Source organism: Canis aureus, chromosome 2 (genome assembly GCF_053574225.1).
Source record: "Canis aureus isolate CA01 chromosome 2, VMU_Caureus_v.1.0, whole genome shotgun sequence".
Lineage (NCBI taxonomy): Eukaryota > Metazoa > Chordata > Mammalia > Carnivora > Canidae > Canis > Canis aureus.
In genome coordinates this window covers 36,441,375-36,466,101 of record NC_135612.1, presented here as the reverse complement: position 1 = coordinate 36,466,101, position 24,727 = coordinate 36,441,375, and the positions used below count along the sequence as shown (strand labels likewise).

Genomic DNA, 24,727 nt, shown 5'->3' with positions numbered 1-24,727 from the left:
TATAGTATAATACGAGTTTCAGGTGTACAATATAGTAATTCACCAGTTCCATACAATACCCATTGCTCACCACAGCAAGTGCACTCTTTTTTTTTTTAAACTAGTTAATAATACAACTGGTTGTGCGAAAGTCTATGAAACCAACCAGTGTGAGGTTTAATGTGGAGTTGGGAGGCCCAGGTGGCTCAGTGGTTAAGTGCCTGCCTTTGGCCCACAGAGTGATTCTGGAGTCTCAGAATTGAGTCCTACATCGGGCTTCCTGCATGGAGCCTGCTTCTCCCTCTACCTATGACTCTGCCTCTCTCTGTGTGTTTCTCATGAATAAATAAATAAAATCTTTAAAAAATAATAATTTGTGGAATCAAATCTTAGGCTTCTGTCTCATTTATTTCCAGGAATAATATCAGAAAAAAACCCTAGTAGAGTTAGTATATCTTATGTGCAGGTACATAATGAACCATCCAGTCTTTTCCATGATTGACAAATGGACATATATACATCTCATATTTCCCTACTTTTACTTTATTTTCACAGGTCAATATGAACTAAAACCTTGATTTCATATGAATAAAAAAATTATCCCTTTTTCTTGAGGTGATAAGGAAGAAAGTATTGCAAATAATTGTATCATCTAATCCTCAAGAGCCAGTAGGAATTCTACCATCTGTAATCGTTTTGTCTTGAAGATACTGACATTTCTCTTAACACGCTATAGCAGTCCAAATACAATAAGACTCTGGCTGGGCTAGTCAGCCGTGAGGCCAGATCATTATCTATGATGACTGGTCTCCATGAGTAAATACTATGAGTTAGTGTGTCCCAGGGCGAAATAATCTGAAGTACTCAGTGCCGCCACATCTGTCAGGATCAATATTTTTTAAAAGATTTTATTTATTTATTTATTTATTTATTTATTTATTTATTTATTTACTTATTTGAGACAGAGAGAGAGAGAGAGAGAGGCAGAGACACAGGCAGAGGGAGAAGCAGGCTCCATGCAGGGAGCCTGACATGGGACCCAATCCTAGGTCTCCAGGATCACGCCCTGGGCTGAAGGTGGTGTTACCGCTGAGCCACCCAGGCTGCCCAGGATCAATATTTTTTTTTAAAGAAATGTGCCTGGATCAATGATTCTCATTATAATCTGAGCAAAATGAGTGACAAAGTGACTTCTGTGAACTGAGGTCCAGCACAAGAGATCATGCTAGGCAAAAATGTGGAGGAGGGTTTAGTTTGGTCAGCTGATATGACTAATAGGGGATACAGTAATTGAATTTTATCTTGATTACATATATTAAGGTAATAAATCCTACAAAATACCAATTTCTGATTTAGGGATGACATGGCAAATCTTTGAGTGCTTGGCTGGCAGGATGCATACATTCATAGTAACCACACCCTGGAGAACCAGAACATAAGGAGAGAGACCAATGGTAAATGGTTATGCCTACCTTTAAGGCATTTATACATTTTTCTTACATGCAAAAATCTTTAGAGCAAGAAACAGTTGATTGAGACCAACTAGGTAATTAATGTAAAGGATATGAATCTTTACTTATTTCTCTCTTAAGTAAAAGAAACATAGAAATTAAAGAGTAGTTTCTAATCAAAATGTCTTTTTTTTAAGGTATTTATTTATTTATTTATTTATTTATTTATTTATTTATTTATGATAGTCACAGAGAGAGAGAGGCAGAGACACAGGCAGAGGGAGAAGCAGGCTCCATGCACCGGGAGCCTGACGTGGGATTCGATCCCGGGTCTCCAGGATCGCGCCCTGGGCCAAAGGCAGGCGCCAAACCGCTGCGCCACCCAGGGATCCCTAATCAAAATGTCTTAAAGGATATTTTAATTTCCTTGCTGGTAAAGTCATAAGATTTAGAACACTATTTTTCCCCTGTCACCTAAACAGAAATGCTCTAGGCATTTGAGCTATGGACCCAAGTGGATGCTGAACTAAACATTTTCAATTGTAATATGATTATATTTCCAATTCTTGGTGTTTTAGGTAGATTTGATAGCCTAATATTCATATTTTGTTAGTGGATTTCATAGTTAGTGTTGAAGGGGAGATCCTAGTTTCAACATCCAATGCTGATGGAGGCCGTTTGAAAAATCTTTGAGACCAAGATCTTGTTTCAAGTAGTGAACATAATTTTTCTTGTTATTTAGAGAATCAAATGAATACCTTTGGTTTATTTCTTATAACTTTTTATTAGTAAACTTTCAATTATAGTGGTTTGATTTGTCAAGTTTCCTAATTTCTTGGTATATTTTGTAGATTAGAAGTGATATTGGAATTGGTTGGAATTTCTACCACTGCTCCAATGAACTACTGATTTTGTTATTGTTGTCAGTTCTTTTCTATGGGAATAATCAACAGTGCACTCCAGAGGTAACATTGCAACTTTAAAAATATATATTATTTAGATTATTTCTATTATATATCTTTGGCAAACAAGATTATACATGATTTTGAATAGTCTCTTAATCCAAACAATGTAAGGCCTTTATAATCTAGGTCATCTGAGGTTTCTATGTACTTTTCCTACAGAATTTGTATGCTTCCTCTTTTAAATAACATCAGAAGAGCCTACTTGAAAATATTATTACGATATACTTATACATAATCAATCTCTTTCTTGTATTGTGCATGATACAGATGGACATGTATAATTCTCATCTTTCCACAATTTTATTCTATGCTAACATCAACATGGACTAAGATCTTGGTTTCATATAAAAGCTTTAATTTCTTCCCTTTAAGACATAAAATGAAGGAGAGTTTTGGGAAGAATTCTATATCCCCTCCTCATGGGCCAGTGGGAAATTTTACACTGATAAGCATTTTTTACTGAAGACTGTAACATTCCTCTCAGGGAATTATAACACTCTAATGACAAGATTTTGGCTAAGCTAGTCAGCCATAGGCTGAGTTCTTGACTGTAGTGACTAGTCTCCATAATTGAATAGTATGGTTCAGTGTATCCTAGTGAGACAGAATCCTGAGTGCTCAATGTCTGCCATATATTCAGGATTAAAACTCCTTTTGCAAATGTAGTTCGATCAATGTGGTTTCAAAAATGGGTCTTATCGAAATCTGAACAAAATGAATGACAAAGTCATTTCTGTAAGCTAAGGTCCAGCACAAGGACCACGATGCTAGGCAAAAAAATGTGAATGAGAATTCAATTTGGTCAGCAAGTGGTACCAAACAAAAAGGACTATGGCATTGGAAAACTAGCATGTTGGCAAATACTAGAAGTATATTATACCAAGGCTATAAATAACCATTGTGGAATGACATGGCAACTCTGAGTACTTGATTGGTGGCCTTCATTTTTTTTTTTTTAATAGGACATTCTTCATTGTAGGAAGTCTGGGTGCTTTTTTTTTATTATTGGAGTTCAATTTGCCAACATACAGAATATCACCCAGTGCTCATCCCATCAAGTGCCCCCCTCAGTGCCCGTCACCCAGTCACCCCAACCCCCTGCCCACCTCCCTTTCCATCACCCCTTGTTCGTTTCCCAGAGTTAGGAGACTTCTCATGTTCTGTCTCCCTCTCTGATATTTCCAACTCATTTTCTCTCCTTTCCCCTTTATTCCCTTTCACTATTTTTTATATTCCCCAAATGAATGAGACCCTATAATGTTTGCGCTTCTCTGATTGACTTATTTCACTCAGCATAATACCCTCCAGTTCCATCCACGTCAAAGCAAATGGTGGGTATGTGTCATTTCTAATGGCTGAGTAATAGTCCATTGTATACATATACCACATCTTCTTTATCCATTCATCTTTCGATGGACACCAAGGCTCCTTCCACAGTTTGGCTATTGTGGACATTGCTGCTAGAAACATCGGGGTGCAGGTGTCCCGGTGTTTCACTGCATCTGTATCTTTGGGGTAAATCCCCAGCAGTGCAATTGCTGGGTCATAGGGCAGATCTATTTTTAACTCTTTGAGGAACCTCCACACAGTTTTCCACATTGGCTGCACCAGTTCACATACCCACCAACAGTGCAAGAGGGTTCCCCTTTCTCCACATCCTCTCCTACATTGTTTCCTGCCTTGTTAATTTTCCCCATTCTCACCAGTGGGAAGTGGTATCTCATTGTGGTTAAAAGCCATCTATGAAAAGCCCACAGCAAATATCATTCTTAATGGGGAAGCACTGGGAGCCTTGCCCCTAAGATCAGGAACCAGATAGGGATGTCCACTCTCACCACTGCTATTCAACATAGTACTAGAAGTCCTAGCCTCAGCAATCAGGCAACAAGAAGAAATAAAAGGCATTCAGATTGGCAAAGAAGAAGTCAAACTCTTCCTCTTTGCAGAGGTAAGAGGGCCTTCATACACCCACAGCAAACAGACTGGAGAACTGGCACATGAGTGGTGAACACTGTGGGAAATGGTTGCGCTTATTCTTGAGCCATTCACATCATTTCCTTAATCACAGTAATTTGTGAGATCCTACTCAAAAATAGTATTATTATATACTTATGGTATTCAATAGTCAGAAATAAATCAGTTTTTGCTTGTCATTTATCTCTTAAATATAAGAAGTGTGGGGAAATTGAAGAGTAAGTAGATCATATTTATTGGGTGATCTTATTATGTGTTTTCATTTGTTAGCTCAGTTTCAAGATTAGAACTTTTTTCATGTCACTTAGGGAGAAATTTTCTAGATATTTGATGTTGATTTAAATTAGATATTTCATTAAACATTTTAACATAAAATGATTAAAGTTCCAATTCTTGGAATTTTATGTTGATGTGATTGCTTAACACTCATATTCCATCAATGGGTTTATGTATATAAAGCTAAGTTACAATTTTAGCGAGTAATGCTGGGGGGAGGTGGGCTTTGCATCAACTTTGAGACCAAGGTCATACAAAATTTGATTTTCTATACTACTTTTTTTTCTGAGGATAAAGCATAATTTTTAAAAATTAGATACATAGTCAAGGGAGTATCTATGGTTAATTCTTTAAATATCTATTATTAGTAAGCACTCAACTGGAAAGGTTTTGTTTCACAACTTTTAAATTTTCCTCTATGTTTTTGTGGGACGGAAGTGATTTTTTGAATTGTGTGGAATATTCATCACCATAGCAAAGAAGTGTTGATTTTGTTGGATTTTTTTTCTGTTCCTTTTCTCGGAATGGAACAAAATAATGCACTCCAAGTTTAATAACCAATTTTAAATAAATATACTTTTATGGCTTACTTTTTTATATTTTTCTGTAGACAAGTAGATCATTGGTTTGGTGAAATATCTGTTAATCCAAACAGTGTGAGCTATTAATTATCTGGTGAGCTATCCAATATTTTGTCTTTTTTATTTCCAGGATTTTTGTGGCTTCTGTCTTTGAATAACAACAGAAGCATCCTAATAAAATAATATGAATTCATTTGATGTAAAGTTATATCATAATCCCTTCTGTGTTGTGCATGTTTGTCAAATAGACATATATACGTCACATTTTCCATATTTTACTCTATTTCCATAGGTTAACATGAACCACTAGTTGGCCCTCATGTGAATTTATTCCTTTTTCTTGAAAGAATTCCAGTAGGAATTGCGACATCAATAAGCATTTTGTCCTGAAAATACTAGAATTCCTGTTAGGACATTCTAACATTCATATGACAGTGAAACTGTACTAATCAATTGTGGAGCTGAGTCATTGACTGATGACTCCATGTCACCATGTCTCCATGATTAAATAGTATGGATCAGTGTGTCCCAGGGACACAGACCTGGAATTCTTACTTAGTGTCTGCCATATATCTTAGGATCTATATCCCTTTCATAAATGTGACTGAATCAATGATGAACTTATTGCAAGATACATCCATGAAGACAAGAGAAACAAAAGCAAAAATGAACTATTGGGACCTCATCAAGATAAGAAGCTTTTGCACAGTAAAAGAAACAGTCAACAAAACTAAAAGACAACCTACCTAATGGGAGAAGATATTTCCAAATGACATATCAGATAAAGGACTAGTATCCAAGATCTATAAAGAACTTATTAAACTCAACAGCAAAGAAACAATCCAAACAGGAAATGGGCAAAAGACACGAACAGAAATCTAACATAGGAAGACATAGACATGACCAACAAGCACATGAGGAAATGCTCCGCATCACTTGCCATCAGGGAAATACAAATCAAAACCACAGTGAGATACCACCTCACACCAGTGAGAATGGGGAAAATTAACAAGGCAGAAAGCAACAAATGTTGGAGGGTATGTGGAGAAAGGGGAACCCTCTTGCACTGTTGGTGGGAATGTGAATTGGTATAGCCACTCTGGAAAACTGTGTGGAGGTTCCTCAAAGTTAAAAATAGATGTGCCCTACGACCCAGCAATTGCACTGCTGGGGATTTACCTCAAAGATACAGATGCAATGAACTGCCGGGACACCTGCACCCGGATGTTTCTAGCAGCAATGTCCACAATAGCCAAACTGTGGAAGGAGCCTCAGTGTCCATCGAAAGATGAATGGATAAAGAAGATGTGGTATATATATATATATATATATATATAATGGAATATTACTCAGCCATTAGAAATGACAAATACCCACCATTTGCTTCAATGTGGATGGAACTGGAGAGTATTATGCTGAGTGAAATAAGTCAATTGGAGAAAGACAATCATTATAGGGTCTCATTCATTTGGGGAATATAAAAAATAGTGAAAATGGAATAAAGGGGAAAGGAGAAAAAATGAGTTGGAAATATCAGAAAGGGAGACAGAACAGGAGAGACTCCTAATTCTGGGAAATGAACTAGGGGTGGTAGAAATGAGGTGGGCGGGGGGTTGGGGTGACTGGGTGACGGGAACTGAGGGGGCTACTTGATGGGATGAGCACTGGGTTTATTCTATATGTTGGCAAATTGAACACCAATAAAAAATAAATTTATAAAAAGAATAAAAATAAAAAATGAATATCACTGGAATCTGAAAAAAAGTGACAGAATCAGTTCTGTGAGCTAAAGTCTGCCAAAAGACCTTATGAGGCAAAAAATATGGGTAAAGTTCAGTTATTCAGGTAGTCGTACCAACCAGATATGTGGTATTTGAAACCTTAATTATATACATTAAGAGAAATGAATTGTAGACATCTATAAATATCTGAATTAGGAATGATGTGGTAATTCTTTGAGTGCTTGGCTGGCAGCATGCATACACTTAATCAAACACTGGGGAAACAGCACATGGGTATTTGAGACTGATGAGTTATATGTTTGTCTACCCTTAAGTTGTTCATGGGATTTCCTTAGATGCTGCAATCTTTTGAGTGAGGCTTAGTCCAATGAGGTCGATTAGAGAATTCAAAACATATTAAAAGCCATCAGATACTAATTAGCTTTTGGATAAAGGAAATATAGTGGAAACTGAATAATGGTTTATATTTATGGACTGTCTCAGAGAGTGTTTTAATTTGCTTGTTAATCCAGTCACAGTAATTCATACCGTGTTTTTTCTTGTCACCCAAGAGAAATTTTCTAGGCATTTGTGCAATGGATTCAAATATATACTGCACTAAATATTTTTAACTGTGAAATTATTACATTTATAAATCTTGAAGTTGTATTGGTTAATATTCATATTCCTTCAGTCTCTTCATTTCTGCTTAAAGGAAGATCCTAATTTTAATGAATGATGCTAAGTATTCTTAGGAGAAATTTTGACTAAGTATTAAAACAAATGATTTTCCATACCATTATATTTCATGAAAAAAAGTATATATTTTTTTCTTGTCATATAGGTGGTCATAATTGCTTTATAACCCCTTATCAGTAAACATTGAATTAGAAAGTTTTTCTTCCTTAGCTCCTCTGACTGTCCCTGTGGTTTATAGGTTGGAAGTAAGATTGCAGTTGCATGGAATTCTTGCCACATCCCAAGAATAGCTGCTTTTGTCACATTTACCAGCTCCCTTATCTGTGAAGAAACAATGATGTACTCACAAGGTAATACCTATTTTTTATAAACTTTTTCCTGGGTTATATTATTATTTATTTAGGTAATCAGGAATTAATTAGTGTTATATGGAGTCTGTCAATTTAAACAGTGTGAAGCTTTAATAATCTCGTGATTTTTTTTCCAGAATCTTTGTACTTTCTCAGTTGATGCCTCATACAAATATTAGGCACAGTAACGATGGCAAGGTCATTTCTCATGAGTGTGGCAGAGAGAAGTTTGTTCATACTAAGAAGTATGCTTACCCAAATGCCACTAGTACTTAGTGATGTATCCTTGTGAGCACCACCCTAAAAATAGAATGAGAAGTATTTTATGTAAGAGGGCTCAGTGTCTGACAGTTAGGTACACTCTAAACCCCTCTAATCATGCCATACTTGTGCTTATGTGAGTCCTGCATGCAATGCTGTGGCCACACTATGGAACTGGATGTAGCATAACCTTAAGTGTCTGCAAATTGCCCTGTGCCTGAGCTCAAGCAGATTAAGTGCTGTAAGTGATTTTTAGACAACCATTTTTTTTTATTCCCCATGATGTTTTTTTGTGATTTTCTCTCTAAATAACTGGATCATCTTTGAGGATAAAGTATTTCTGAGGTTGAATTATCAGAAATATATGTACATTGTTGTGAATTGAGTTTTTCACTAGACCAACATTTTCCTGGAATTTTAAGCATACTCAGATACTCTGATTGCTCGTTTAATTTGTCTGGCGGAAAATGTTGGACAAAATTTACTCTGATGGAGACTAGAAATTAACACAATATTGTTGGGAGAACATTGGAAACATTCTAGGAGATCAATATGTTGGCTTATTTAATAAGAGATATGTATTGAATCCTCCCATCTTGTGCCTCTGGCAGGCAAATGAACATTTTTATTTCTCATCTTTCACATTTTTACCTATTTACACAGGTCAAGGATAAGACACATGAAAATGTGTATTCCTTACTCTTGAGATATGACATGAAGGAAAGGCCCATTCTCAAGAGCCAGTAGGAATTCTCATAATTCTCAGTAAGCATTTGTCCTTAAAATATTGATCTTTCTTCTAGGATTTATATAATACTCCAGTTACCATAAGGCACTCTATGATAATCAGCTAGGAAATCTGAATCATTTATGTAGGGGCTGATCTCCATGACTGAATAGGGTGAATAACTATGTCCCAGAGTGATGAATTCCAGAGTGCTTAGTTTCTCTCATTTCCTCAGGTACACAGTATCCTATTTTAGCAACTCATGTATATTGAGGATGATTGTAATTGACCTCATTGAAAAATCTGAACAAAATAAGTTACACAATCACTTCTGTGAAACTGAGGCCCAGCAAAGATATCCATCATAAACAAAATATGTACAAGGAGGGGATCCATGTTTTCATTTGTCCAGTACCAGCAAGAACTGCAGTATTAGAAAACTAAGCTGCTGAATTCTTAAGATGGTAGAGAAGTAGGGGGATTCTGTGCTTGCCTCGTCCTTCAAACACAGATAGATATCAGATAATTCTGAACACCCAATAAATCCATCTGAGGACTGAGACAACACACTGCACATCTAGAGAGAAAAATGGCCACACTATGGAAGGTTGGAGCTATGGAGAGTTGACTTGGGGAAGAAAAGAATTGCAGATGCTACAGAGGGGAAGGAGCCCTGAACACAGAAAGAGGGGAGAAAGGAAGAGAGAGAGAGAAAGAGAGAGAGAGAGAGAGAGAGGAAGAGAAAGAAAACGCAGCATGCAGGGAACTGCACAAGAAAAACTTTTCCCCAAAACCAGACTAGGAAAAGAAGAGGGGCTTATTATTACAAGATTTTGCAAGCAACCGAGCTGAAAATCTGAAGTTTTAAAAGTCCATGCCATCACCAGGATCATGCTTGGCAGGCTAGCAATGCTCCTGTGGTAAGCAGGGTTAGAGGCCCTAGAGCAGATAGCATCTAAAGATCTCTGTCACACTAGGAGAGGCAGTTCCCCTTCTTGGAGTGCATTTGGGAAACATGGAACTGCCTCTCAGGACAAAAAAGATGGTGAGCACTATTTATTAAGCAGCCCTGTTACTTAGCATAGCAAAAGAAGCATCTGTTGAAGGAAACTAACCTGGAAGCCAGCTTATGTCTGTGCTTTACCATAAACTCTGAGCCCCTGTGTAGTCATGCATCTACTTTTCTGGAACAAATGGCACCAGCCACAGCGCAGCAAGACCCTAACCCAGAGGATCAGTGTGAGTGTTAGCCATGCTAGGTCCCTAAAATTTGGAGTTTTGAAACCCATGCCTGAGATAAAACACAGGAGCACTGTGCTGCCAGGCAGACAGATGGATGGCTCAGACACAGACACTTTCTGATGGAAGCCAGGGACACAAGAGGGGGAAATTGTTCTTCTCTGAGTGCTTTCTGAACAGCTGAAAGTGCAAACTCCCCTCACTGGGACAAGAGAGTAGGGTGACAACATTTTCCCCCAAACCCATCATCACACACAGACTACAGTGAGCAGCATAGCACCAGTGGAGGTTGGAGTTACTTACGCCAATGTCCAGGCTACTGTGCCCTGTAGGTTCATCTTTTTTTTTAAGGGACAATGGGAAGAGGGAGAGAATCTTAAGCAGACTCCACATCCAGCACAGAACCCAATGCAGAGCTTGATCTCATGACACTGAGATCATGACCTGAGCCAAAATTAACAGTCAGTTGCTTGACCAACTGAGCTACCAAGGTGTTCCTGCAGTTTAATCTTTACTAGGGCAAGTCTGCCTGCAAATGAGCACTGGGTATTATATATAAGTGATGAATCACTGGATTCTACTCCTGAAACTACTATATTATATGTTAACTGTCTTGAATTTAAATACAAACTTGCAGGGAGAAAAAAGAATATAAAGGAAAAAGGAGAGGTAAAGAGTTTCCCAGACAAACAAAAACTAAAGGAGTTTGAGACCACTAAACCAGCCCTGCAAGAAATATTAAAGGGGACCCTTTGAGTGGGAAAGAAAGACTAAAAGCAAGAAAGAGGGCAGCCCAGGTGGCTCAGTGGTTTAGCGATGCTTTCAGTCCCTGCATGGAGCCTGCTTCTCCCTCTGTCTGTGTCTCTGCCTCTCTCTTTCTGTGTCTCTCATGAATAAATAAATAAATAAATCTTTTAAAAAAATCAAAGCAACAAAGACTATAACGGAACACAGAAAATCTCCAGAAACATGAACTTCATAGTTAATACAATGGTATTAAATCTACATATCAAAAATCACCTTGAATATAAATGGACTAAAGACTCCAATCAAAAGACATAGGGTACCTGAATGGATAAAAAGATAAGATTTATCTATATGCTCCTTACAAGAGACTCACTTTAGACCTAATGAAAGGGTTAACCAGAAAATTAAAGAAGTAATAAAAAATACATGGAAGCAAATGTAAATGAAAACATGACAGTCTAAAACCTTTGGAAAGCAGCAAAGGCATTTATAAGAGGGAAGAATATGGCAATACAGGCCCACCTCAAGAAGCAAGAAAAGTCTCAAATACACAACCCAAACTTACCACTAAGGGAATTAGGAAAAGAAGAGCAAATAAAGCCTAAAAGCAGCAGAAGAAGGGAAATAATAAAGATTAGAGTAGAAATAAATGACATAGAAACAACAACCAAAAATCAGTAAATAGATTTTTTTTAAACTCATTATTTGAAAGAATTAATAAAATTAATAAACCCCTTGCCAGATTTATCAAAAAGAAAAGAGAAAGGACTCAAATAACTATGAGTGAAAGAGTAGAGATCATAACTAACCACAGATATATAGATGACTATGAGAGGAATATTATTAAAGATTATATGCCAATTAACTGGAAAACTTGGAAGAAATGGATAAATTGTTAGAAATATACAAACTACCAAAACTGAAACAAGAAGAAACAAAATTTGAACAGAACCATAACCAGCAAAAAAAATGGATCAATAATCAATAATCTCCCAACAAACAAAGACCCAGGAGCAGACGGATTGCCAGATAAATCCTACCAGACATTTAAAGATGAGTTAATACCTTTTCTTCTCAAACTGTGCCAAAAAAATTGAAATGGAAGGAAAACGTCTAAACTCATTCTATGGGGCCAGCATTACCTTGATTCCAAAACCTTACAAAGACCCCACTAAAAGGGAGAATTACAGGCCAATATCCTTGATAAATATGGATGCAAAATTTCTCATTCTCTATATGAGCAAATCGAGTCTAACAGTACTTAAAAGAATTATTCACTGTGATCAAGTGATATTTACTCCTGTGTTGCAGAGGTGGCTCTATATCTGTAAATCAATCAACATTATTCCACATTAATAAAATAAAAACAAAAACTTATGATCGTTTAATAGATGCAGAAAAAAAGCATTTGACAAAATACAGTATGCATTCTTGATAAAAAAAAAACATCAAAAAGGGGGATCCCTGGGTGGCTCAGCGGTTTGGCGCCTGCCTTTGGCCCAGGGCGCGATCCTGGAGACCCGGGATCGAATCCCACATTGGGCTCCTGGTGCATGGAGCCTGCTTCTCCCTCTGCCTGTGTCTCTGCCTCTCTCTCTCTGTGACTATCGTAAATAAATAAAAATTTAAAAAAAAGGTTTATTAAAAAAAATCAAAAAGAAAGGATATATGTATACAATGGAATATTACTCAGCCATTAGAAATGACAAATACCCACCATTTGCTTCAACGTGGATGGAACTGGAGGGTATTATGCTGAGTGAAGTAAGTCAATCAGAGAAGGACAAACATTGTATGTTCTCATTCATTTGGGGAATATAAATAATAGTGAAAGGGAATGTAAGGGAAGGGAGAAGAAATGTGTGGGAAATATCAGAAAGGGAGACAGAAAATAAAGACTCCTAACTCTGGGAAACAAACTCTAGGGGAGGAGGGTGGGGGGTGGGGGTGAATGGGTGATGGGCACTGAGGGGGGCACTTGACGGGATGAGCACTGGGTGTTATTCTGTATATTGGTAAATTGAACACCAATAAAAAATAAATTTATTATAAAAAAAGAAGGGATAAAGGTAACATACCTCAACACCATAAAGGCCATATATGAAAGAACCACAGCTAATATCCCAAATGGGAGACTGAGATCTTTTCCTCTAAGGTCAGGTACAAGAGAGAGATGTCCTTTCTATTTTATAGTACTGGAAATCCTAGCCTCAGCAAAAAGACAACAAAAAGAAATAAAAGGCATCCAAATCAGTAAAGAAGAAATCAAACCTTACACTATTTGTAGATGCCATGATACTCTATGTAGAAAAACTGAAGGACCCCAGCAATAAATTGGGAGAACTGATACATGAATTTGTATCACAAGATATAAAATCAAGGCATAGAAATCTGTTGCATGGGAGGACTGGGTGGGTCAGTCACTTGGGCATCTGCCTTCGGTCAGAATATGATCCCAGGGTCCCTTGGGCTTCCTCTCAGTGGAGAGCCTACTTCTCCCTCAACCTCTTCCCCTCCCCACCCACTCATGCTCACTGACTTTCACACACATGTCCTCTTATAAATTAAATCAATCAATCTTTAAAAAAAGATATCTATTGAATTTCTATATGCCAATAATGAAGCAGCAGAAAGAGAACTCAAGGAATCCATCTCATTTATAATTACACCAAAACCCATAATATCTGTAGGAGTAAACCTAACCAAAGAGATAAGGGATCTATACTCTAAAAATTACAGAACATTTATGAAAGAAACTGAAGAAAATAGGGGCACCTAAGTGGCTCAGTAGTTGATCACCTGCCTTTGGCTCAGGTCATGATCCTGTGGTCCTGGGACTGAGTCCTGCATTGTGCTCTACCCACGGAGCCTTCTTCTCTCTGCCTGTGTGTCTAATTCTGTGTGTTTCTCATGAATAAATAAATAAAATCTTTTAAAAAAGAAATTGAGGATATACAAGACATGGAAAAATATTCAATGCTCATGGATTGAAAGAAAAATATTGTGAAAATGTCTATAATACCCAGAGCAATTTACACATTCAATGCAATTCCTATCGAAATACCATCAACATTTTCCGCTGAGCTGGAACAAAAATTCCTACAATTTGTATGGAACCATAGAAAGGCTTGAATAGTAAAGCAATCTTGAAAAATAAAACCAAAGCGGGAGTTATCACAATTCCAGACTTAAGCTGTATTACAAAACTGTAATCATCAAGACGGAATGGTACTGGCACAAACCAGACACATGGCTCAATGTAACTGAATGGAAAACCCAGAACTGGACTGTCAACTCTATGGTCAACTAATCATTGACAAAGCAGAAAAGAATATCCATTGGTAAAAAAGTCTCTTCAACAATGGTGTTGGGAAAACTGGACAGCCACATGCAGAAGATCGAAACTGGACTACTTTCTTACACCATACTCAAAAATATTCATAATGGATGAAAGACCTAAATGTGAGACAGGAAACCATAATAATCCTTGATAAGAACACAGGCAGCAAGATCTTTGACTTCATCTGTACCAACTTTTTAGTAGATAGTCTTGGGAGGCAAGGAAAACAAAAGTAAAAATGAACTATTGGGATTAAATCAAGACAAAAAAGTTTTGCACAGTGAAGGAAATAACCAAGAAATGTAAAAGGCAGCCTATGGATTGGGGGAATATATTTGCAAATGACATATAAAATAAAGGGCAAGTATCTGAGATCTATAAAGAACTTATCAAACTCAACAAACAAATAACAAATAATACAGTCAAGAAATGTGCAGAAGACATGGATAGACATTTCTCCAAAGAGGACATACACATGACCAAAAACACATGAAAAAATGCTCAATATCACTCATCATCAGGGAAATAAAATCAAAACCAACAATGAGATACCACCTCACACCAGTCAGAATAGCTAAAATTAACAAGACAGGATATAAGAAATGTTGGTGAGGGTACAGAGGAAGGGGAATCCTCTTAACTGTTGGTGGGAATTCAAGCTGGTATGGCTTCTCTGGAAAAGTTTGGAGGTTCTTCAAGAAGTTAAAAATAGAGCTACCATGACCCAGCAATTGCACTACTCGGTATTTACCCAAAGGATAAAATAAATACCAATTTGAAGGGACAAAGTTTATAGCAGCATAAAAAACAATAGCCAAACATAAAAAGAGCCCAGATGTCCATCAACTGATGAATGGATAAAGAAGAAGTGGGGTGTATACATGTATACATACATACATATATATACATATATACACACAATGAAATATTACTTAGCCATCAGAAACAATGAAATCTTGCCATTTGCTACAAATGAATAAATGCATGAAGCTAGTGTGCATAATGCTAAGCAAAATAAATCAGTCACAGAATGGCAAATACCATGTGACTTCACTCATATATGGAATTTAAGAAACAAAACAAATGAACATAGAGGAACGGAAAAAAAGAGGGAAGCCAACCATGAAATAATTTTTTAAATTATAATTCATTTAGCCAACATATAGAACACCATTAGTTTCAGAGGTAGGAATCAGTAATTCATTAGTTGCATATACCACCCAGTGCTCATCATATCACATGCCCATAGTTAAGAATCTCTCATGGTTTGAGTCTCTCTCTTATTTCTACCCATTCCATTTTTCCCTCCCTTCCCCTATGATCCTCTGTGCTTTTCCTTATGTTCCTTATAAGAGTGAACCATATAATAATCGTCTTTCTCTGATTAACTCCTTTCACTCAACATAATAACTTCCAGTTCCATCCATGTCAATGAAAATGGTAAGTATTCATCCTTTCTGATGGCTGAGTAAATCATGTCAGTGGGCATCTTGGCTCTTTCCACAGTTTGGCTATTATGGACATTGATGCTATAAACATTGAGTTGCAGTTGCCCCTTCTGATCACTACATTTGGATCTTTGGCATCTTCCATCCATTTTAACTGATTTTTCAATACGGTGTAAGAAAGTAGTCTATTTTCATTCTTCTGCAACTGGCTGTCCAGTTTAGTGACCAAAAAGGTCAGGGTCCATTTCTGGGGTTTCCATTCTGTCCCGTTGATCTATGCGGCTGTACCGTGCTATCTTTGTATAATTTTTTATTGGAGTTCAATTTGCCAACATATAGTATAACATGCAATGCTCATCCTGTCAGGTACCCCCCTCAGTGCCCATCACCCAATCACCCCATCCCCCTGCCCACCTCCCCTTCTACTACCCCTTGTTCGTTTCCCAGGGTTAGGAAACCCCCATGATCTGTAACCCTCTCTAACTTTTCCCACTCATTTTTTCTCCTTTCCCCTTTAATCCCTTTCACTATGTTTTATATTACCCGTATGAATGAAACCATATAATGTGGGTCCACTGATTGGCTATTGTGGACAATGCTGCTATAAACATTGGGGTGCAGGTGTCTCAGACTTTCATTGCATCTGAAACTTTAAGGTAAATCCCCATCAGTGCAACAGCTGGGTCATAGGGTAGCTCTATTTTTAACTCTTTGAGGAACCTCCACACAACTTTCCAGAGTGACTGTACCAGTTCACATTCCCACCAACAGTACAAGAGGGTTCCCTTTTCTCCACATCCTCTCCAAAATGTGTTGTTTCCTGCCTTGTTAATTTTCCCCATTCTCACTGGTGTGAGGTGGTATCTCATTGTGGTTTCGATTTTTACTTCCCTGATGGCAAGTGATTCAGAGCATTTTTTCATTTGCTTGTTGGCCATGTGTATGTCTTCCTCTGTGAGATTTCTGTTCATGTCTTTTGCCCATTTCATGATTGGATTATTTGTTTCTTTGCTGTTGAGTTTAATAAGTTCTTTATAGATCTTGGATACTAGCCCTTTATCTGATATGTCATTTGTAAATATCTTCTCTCATTCTGTAGGTTCTGTTTAGTTTTGTTGATTGTTTCTATTGCTGTGCAGAGCTTTTTATCTTGATTAAGTCCCAATAGTTCATTATCGCTATTGTTTCCCTTGCCTTCATAGATGTATCTTACAAGAAGTTGCTGTGGCCCAGTTCAAAAAGGATGTTGCTTGTGCTCTCCTCTAGGATTTTGATGGAATCTTCTCTCACATTTAGATCTTCCTTCCATTTTGAGATTGTCTTTGTGTATGGTATAAGAGAATGGCCTACTTTCATTCTTCTGCAAGTGGCTGACCAATTTTCCCAGCACCATTTATTGAAGAGATGGTCCTTTTCCAATGAATAGTCTTTCCTGCTTTGTCGAGTATTAGTTGACCATAGAGTTGAGGACTCATTTCTGGATTTTCTATTCTGTTCCATTGATCTATGTGTCTGTGTTTGTGCCAGTACCACACCGTCATGATGATCACAGCTCTGTATTATAGCTTAAAATATAGCACTGGGACGTCCCCGACATTGGTTTTCCTTTTCAGTATTCCTCTGGTTATGTGGGTCTTTTCTGATTCCATACAAATCTTAAGATTATTTGTTCCAACTCTCTGAAGAAAGTCCATGGTATTTGATATGGATTGCATTAAATTTGTAAGTTACACCTGGTAGCATAGAGATTTTCACAATAGTAATTTTTCCAATCCATGAGCATGGAATATTTTTCCATCTCTTTGTGACTTCTTCAATTTGTTTCAGAAGTGTTCTGTAGTTTTTAGGGTATAGATCCTTTACCTCTTTGGTTAGGTTTGTTCCTAGGTATCCTATGCTTTTGGGTGCAATTGTAAGTGGGATTGACTCCTTAATTTCTCTCTCTTCAGTCTCATTGTTACTGTATAGAAATGCCACTGCTTTCTGGGCATTGCTTTTGTATCCTTCCACACTGCCAAATTGTTGTATGAGTTCTAGCAATCTTGGGGTGGAGTCTTTTGGGTTTTCTATGTCACTATCATGTCATCTATGAAGAGGGAGAGTTTGAATTCTTTGCCAATTTGAATGCCTTTTATTTCTTTTTCTTGCCTGATTGCTGAGGCTAGGACTTCTAGTACTATGTTGAATAGCAGTGGAGAGAGTGGACGTCCCTGTCGTGTTCCATATCTTAGGGGAAAGGCTCCCAGTGTTTCCCCATTGAGAATGATATTTGCTGTGGGCTTTTCGTAGATGGCTTCTAAGATGCTGAGGAATGTTCCCTCTATCCCTACACTCTGAAGAGTTTTGATCAGGAATGGATGCTGTATTTTGTCAAATGCTTGCTCTGCACCTATTGAGAGGATCATATGGTTCTTGTTCTTCCTCTTGTTGATGTGATCTATCACGTTGATTGCTTTATGAGTGTTGAACCAGCCTTGCATCTCGGGGATAAATCCCATTTGGTCATGGTGAATAATCTTCTTAATGTACTGTTGGATCCTATTGGCTAGTATCTTGTTGAGAATTTTTGCATCCATATTCATCAGGGATGTTGGTCTATAATTCTCCCTTTTGTTGGGGGTCTTAAGATGTCTGGTTTTGTATTAAGGTGATGCTGGACTTATAAAAGTAGTTTTGAAGTATTCTGTCCCTTTCTATCTTTTGGAACAGCTTTAGTAGAATAGGTATTGTTTCTTTAACCATTTGATTGAATTCCTCTGGAAAGCCATCTGGCCCTGGACTGTTGTGTCTTGGGGTTTTTGATGACTGCTTCAATTTCCTCCCTGGTTATTGGCCTGTTCAGGTTTTCTATTTCTTCCAGTTTTGGTAGTTTATGGTGTTCCAGAGATGTGTCCATTTCTTCTAGATTGCCTAATTTATTGGTGTATAGCTGCACATAATATGTCTTCTTTTTTTCATAATATGTCTTTACAATTGTTTGTGTTTCCTTGGTGTTGGTGGCGATCTCCCCTTTTTCATTTGTGATTTTATTAATTTGAGTCTTTTCTCTCTTCTTTTTAATAAGACTGGCTAATGGTTTTTCTGTCTTATTAATTCTTTCAAAGAACCAACTCCTGGTTTTGTTGATCTGTTTCACAGATCTTCTGGGATCTATTTCATTGCATTCTGCTTGGATTTTTATTAACTCTCTTCTTCTGCTGGGTATAAGTTTTATTTGCTGTTCTTTCTCCAGTTCCTTCAGGTGCAAGGTTAGGTTGTGTATTTGTTTCTCCAATTTTTTAAGGGATGCTTGTTTTGTGATGTATTTCCCTCTTAGGACTGCTTTTGCTGTATCACAAAGATTTTGAATGCTTGTATCTTCATTCTCATTAGTTTCCATGAATCATTTTAATTCTTCTCTGATTTCCTGGTTGACCCAGCAGGATGGCTTTTGACCTCAACGTGTTTGAATTTCTTCCAAGTTTCTTCTTGAGATTGAGTTCTAGTTTCAATGCATTCTGGTCTGAAAATATGCAAGGGACGATCCCAATCTTTTGATGTCAGTTAAGACCTGATTTCTGACCCAGTATGTGATCTATTCTGGTGAAAATTCCATGTGCACTTGAGAAGAATGTGTATTCAGTTGCGTTTGGATGTAAAATTCTGTAAATATCTGTGAAATCCATCTGGTCCAGTATCATTTAAAGCTCTTGTTTCTTTAGAGATGTTGTGCTTAGAAAATATCTGTCATTTACAGAAAGCACTGTGTTGAAGTCTCCCAGTATTAGTGCATTATTATCTATGTATGTCTTTACTTTGGTTTTTAATTGATTGATACTTGGCAACTCCCACATTTGGGGCATAAATATTCATGATTGTTAGACCCTCTTGTTGGAAAGATCCTTTAAGTATGATATAGTGTCCCTCTTCATCTCCTACTAAAGTCTCTGGCATAAACTTTAATTTATGAGATATGATTATTGCTACCCCTGCTTTCTTTTGAGGTCTATTTGAATAGCAAATGGTACTTCAACCTTTTATTTTCAGTCTGTAGGTGTCCTTAGGTCTAAAATGAGTCTCTTGTAGAAAGCAAATAGATGGGTCTTGGTTTTTTATCCAGTCTGAAACCCTGCACCTTTTGATGGGATCATTAAGCCCATTAGCGTTCAGAGTTACTATCGAAAGATATGAATTTAGTGTCATCATAATAGTATTCAGTCCCTGTTTTTGTGGATTGTTTCTTGTGCTTCCTCTTTTTTTCAGAGTCTTCCTTAATATTTCTTGCAAAGCTGGTTTGGTGGTCACATATTCTTTTAGTTTCTGCCCATCTTGGAAGCTCTTTATCTCTCCTTCTATTTTGAATGAGAGCCTTGCTGGATAAAGTATTCTTGGTTGCATGTTCTTCTCATTTAGGACCCTGAACATCTCCTGCCAGCCCTTTCTGGGTTGCCAGGTCTCTGTCTGCTGTGAATCTAATACTTCTCCCCATATAAGTTAGGGATCTCTTGTCTCTTGCTGCTTTAATGATTTTCTCATCTTTGGAATTTGCAGGTTTCACTAATATTTTTATTTTTTGTATAATAAATTTATTTTTTATTGGTGTTCAATTTACCAACATACAGAATAACACCCAGTACTCATCCCGTCAAGTGCCCCCCTCAGTGCCCGTCACCCATTCACCCCCAACCCCCGCCCTCCTCCCCTTCCACCACCCCTAGTTCGTTTCCCAGAGTTAGGAAACTTTATTTCTGTCTCCCTTTTTGATATTTCCCACACATTTCTTCTCCCTTCCCTTCTATTCCCTTTCACTATTATTTATATTCCCCAAATGAATGAGAACATATAATGTATGTCCTTCTCTGATTGACTTATTTCACTCAGCATAATACCTTCCAGGTACATCCACGTTGAAGCAAATGGTGGATATTTGTCATTTCTAATGGCTGAGTAATTTTCCATTGTATATATAAACCACATCTTCTTTATCCATTCATCTTTCGATGGACACCGAGGCTCCTTTCACAGTGTGGCTATTGTGGACATTGCTGCTATAAACATCGGGGTGCAGGTGTCCTGGCGTTTCATTGCATCTGAATGTTTGGGGTAAATCCACAACAGTGCAATTGCTAGGTCGAAGGGCAGGTCTATTTTTAACTCTTTGAGGAACCTCCACAGAGTTTTCCAGAGTGGCTGCACCATTTCACATTCCCACCAACAGTGTAAGAGGGTTCCCTTTTCTCTGCATCCTCTGCAACATTTGTGGTTTCCTGCCTTGTTAATTTTCCCCATTCTCACTGGTGTGAGGTGGTATCTCATTGTGGTTTTGATTTGTATTTCCCTGATGGCAAGTGATGCAGAGCATTTTCTCATGTGCGTGTTGGCCATGTCTATGTCTTCCTTTGTGAGATTTCTCTTCATGTCTTTTGCCCATTTCCTGTTTCGATTGTGTGTTTCTTTGGAGTTGAGTTTAATAAGTTCTTTATAGATCTTGGAAACTATCCCTTTTTCTGATAGGTCATTTGCAAATATCTTCTCCCATTCTGTAGGTTGTCTTTTAGTTTTCTTGACTGTATCCTTTGCTGTGCAAAAGCTTCTTATCTGAATGAAGTCCCAATAGTTCATTTTTGCTTTTGTTTCTCTTGCCTTCGTGGATGTATCTTGCAAGAAGTTACTGTGGCTGAGTTCAAAAAGGGTGTTGCCTGTGTTCTCCTCTAGGATTTTGATGGAATCTTGTCTCACATTTAGATCTTTCATCCATTTTGAGTCTATATGTATGGTGAAAGAGAGTGGTCTAGTTTTTATTCTTCTGCATGTGAATGTCCAATTTTCCCAGCACCATTTATTGAAGAGACTGTCTTTCTTCCAGTGGATAGTCTTATAGTCTTTCCTCCTTTATCGAATATTAGTTGACCATAAAGTTTAGGGTCCTCTTCTGGGTTCTCTATTCTGTTCCATTGATCTATGTGTCTGTTTTTGTGCCAGTACCACACTGTCTTAATGACCACAGCTTTGTAGTACACCCTGAAATCTGCATTGTGATGCCCCCAGATAGGGTTTTCTTTTTTAAAATTCCCCTGGCTATTTGAGGTCTTTCTGATTCCACACAAATCTTAGAATAATTTGTTCTATCTCTCTGAAGAAAGTCCATGGTATTTTGATAGGGTTTGCATTAAACGTGTAAATTGCCCTGGGTAACGTTGACAATATTAAATCTGCCAATCTATGATCATGGAATATTTTTCCATTTCTTTGTGTCTTCCTCAATTTCTTTCAGAAGTGTTCTGTAGTTCTTAGGGTATAGATCCTTTATCTCCTTGGTTAGGTTTATTCCTAGGTATCTTATGCTTTTGGGTGCATTTGTAAATGTGTTTGACTACTTAAATTCTCTTTCTTCATTCTCATTGTTAGTGTATAGAAATGCCATTGATTTCTGGGCATTGATTTTGCATCCTGCCATGCTACCAAATTGCTGTATGAGTTCTAGCAATCTTGGGGTGGAGGCTTTTGGGTTTTCTATGTAGAGTATCATGTCATCGGCCAAGAGGGAGAGTTTGACTTCTTCTTTGCCAATTTGAATGCCTTTAATGTCTTTTTTTTTGTCTGATTGCTGAGGCTAGGAATTTCAGTAGTATGTTTAATAGCAGTGGTGAGAGTGAACATCCCTGTCTTGTCCCTGATCTTAGGGGCAAGGCTCCCAGTGCTTCCCCATTGAGAATGATATTTGCTGTAGGTTTTTTGTAGATGGCTTTTAAAATGTCAAGGAATGTTCCCTCTATCCCTACACTCTGAAAGTTTTGATCAGGAATGGATGCTGTATTTTGTCAAATGCTTTCTCTGCATCTAATGAGAGGATCATATGGTTCTTGGTTTTTCTCGGGCTGATATGGTGAATCACATTGATTATTTTACGAATGTTGAACCAGCCTTGTGTCCCGGGGATAAATCCCATTTGGTCATGGTGAATAATTTTCTTAATGTATTTTGGATCCTGTTGGCTAGTATCTTGTTGAGAATTTTTGCATCCATGTTCATCAGGGATATTGGTCTGTAATTCTCCTTTTTGGTGGGGTCTTTGTCTGGTTTTGGAATGAAGGTGATGCTGGCCTCATAGAACGAATTTGGAAGTACTCCATCTCTTTCTATCTTTCCAAACAGCTTTAGTAGAATAGGTATGGTTTCTTCTATAAACGTTTGATAGAATTCCCCAGGGAAGGCATCTGGCCCTGGACTTTTGTGTCTTGGGAGGTTTTTGATGACTGCTTCAATTTCCTCCCTGGTTACTGGCGTGTTCAGGTTTTCTGTTTCTTCCTGTTCCAGTTTTGGTAGTTTGTGGCTTTCCAGGAATGCGTCCATTTCTTCTAGATTGCCTAATTTATTGGCGTATAGCTGTTCATAAAATGTTTTTAAAATCTTTTGTATTTCCTTGGTGTTGATAGTGATCTCTCCTTTCTCATTCATGATTTTATTAATTTGAGTCTTCTCTCTCTTCTTTTTAATAAGGCTGGCTAATGGTTTATCTATCTTACTAATTCTTTCAAAGAACCAACTCCTGGTTTTGTTGATCTTTCCACAGTTCTTCTGGTCTCGATTTCGTTGAGTTCTGCTCGAATCTTAATTAACTCTCTTCTTCTGATGAGTGTAGGATCTATCTGCTGTTTTTTTCAGGATCTATCTGCTGTTTTTTCTCTAGCTCCTTTATGTGTAAGGTTAGCTTATGTATTTGAGTTCTTTCCAGTTTTTGAATGGATGCTTGTATTGCAATGTATTTCCCCCTTAGGACTGCTTTTGATGCATCCCAAAGATTTTGAACGGTTATATCTTCATTCTCATTAGTTTCCATGAATCTTTTTAATTCTTCCTTAATTTTCTGGTTGACCCTTTCATCCCTTAGCAGGATGGTCCTTAACCTCCACGTGTTTGAGGTCCTTCCAAACTTCTTGTTGTGATTTAGTTCTAATTTCAAGGCATTGGTCTGAGAATATGCACGGGAAGATCCCAATCTTTTGGTATTGGTTCATACCCAATTTGTGACCCAGTATGTGGTCTATTTTGGAGAAAGTTCCATGTGCACTTGAGAAGAATGTGTATTCAGTTGAGTTTGGATGTAAAGTTCTGTAGATATCTGTGAAATCCATCGGGTCCAGTGTATCATTTAAAGCTCTCGTTTCTTTGGAGATGTTGTGCTTTGAAGACCTATCTAGTATAGAAAGAGCTAGATTAAAGTCACCAAGTATAAGTGTATTATTATCTAAGTACTTCTTCACTTTGGTTATTAATTGATTTAAAGATTTGGCAACTCCCACATTTGGGGCATATATGTTGAGCATTGTTAAGTCCTCTTTTTGGATAGATCCTTTAAGTATGATAGAGTGTCCCTCTTCATCTCTCACTACAGTCTTCGGGGTAAATTTTAGTTTATCTGATATAAGGATGGCTACCCCTGCTTTCTTTTGAAGACCGTTTGAATGGTAAATGGTTCTCCAACCTTTTATTTTCAGGCTGTTGGTGTCCTTCTGTCTAAAATGAGTCTCTTGTAGACAGCAAATAGATGGGTCCTGCCTTTTTATCCAGTCTGAAACCCTGCGCCTTTTGATGGGGTCATTAAGCCCGTTCATGTTCAGAGTTACTATTGAGAGATATGAGTTTAGTGTCATCATGATATCTATTCAGTCCTTGTTTTTGTGGATTGTTGCACTGAACTTCTTCTTAAAGGGGAATTGTAAGAGTCCCCCTTAAAATTTCTTGCAGAGCTGGTTTGGAGGTCACATATTCTTTCAGTTCCTGAATGTCTTGGAAGCTCTTTATCTCTCCTTCCATTTTGAATGAGAGCCTTGCTGGATAAAGTATTCTTGGTTGCATGTTCTTCTCATTTAGGACCCTAAATATATCCTGCCAGCCCTTTCTGGCCTGCCAGGTCTCTGTGGAGAGGTCTGCTGTTACTCTAATACTCCTCCCCATAAAAGTCAGAGATTTCTTGTCTCTTGCTGCTT

The 24,727-nt window shown here is 37.7% G+C and overlaps 1 protein-coding gene across 10 annotated transcripts in view; it reads left to right on the top strand.

Moving 5' to 3' along the window:
- LOC144295911 (uncharacterized) overlaps window positions 1-24,727 on the top strand; it is a 59,437-nt gene that overhangs the window by 18,281 nt on the left and 16,429 nt on the right. For 7 of the 10 annotated variants that reach the window (XR_013363081.1, XR_013363079.1, XM_077868599.1 and 4 more), the window contains one exon: window positions 7,885-7,996. Coding sequence is in view for 6 of the 10 variants with exons in the window: in XM_077868599.1 (XP_077724725.1) it covers window positions 7,885-7,996 (112 nt within the window). In the remaining 4 variants the exon portion in view is untranslated. Of the gene's footprint in view, window positions 1-1,335; window positions 1,434-2,281; window positions 2,396-7,884; window positions 7,997-8,920; window positions 9,023-24,727 lie in introns of all 10 variants that reach the window. The other 3 variants (XR_013363075.1, XR_013363069.1, XM_077868605.1) reach the window with 3 other exon arrangements.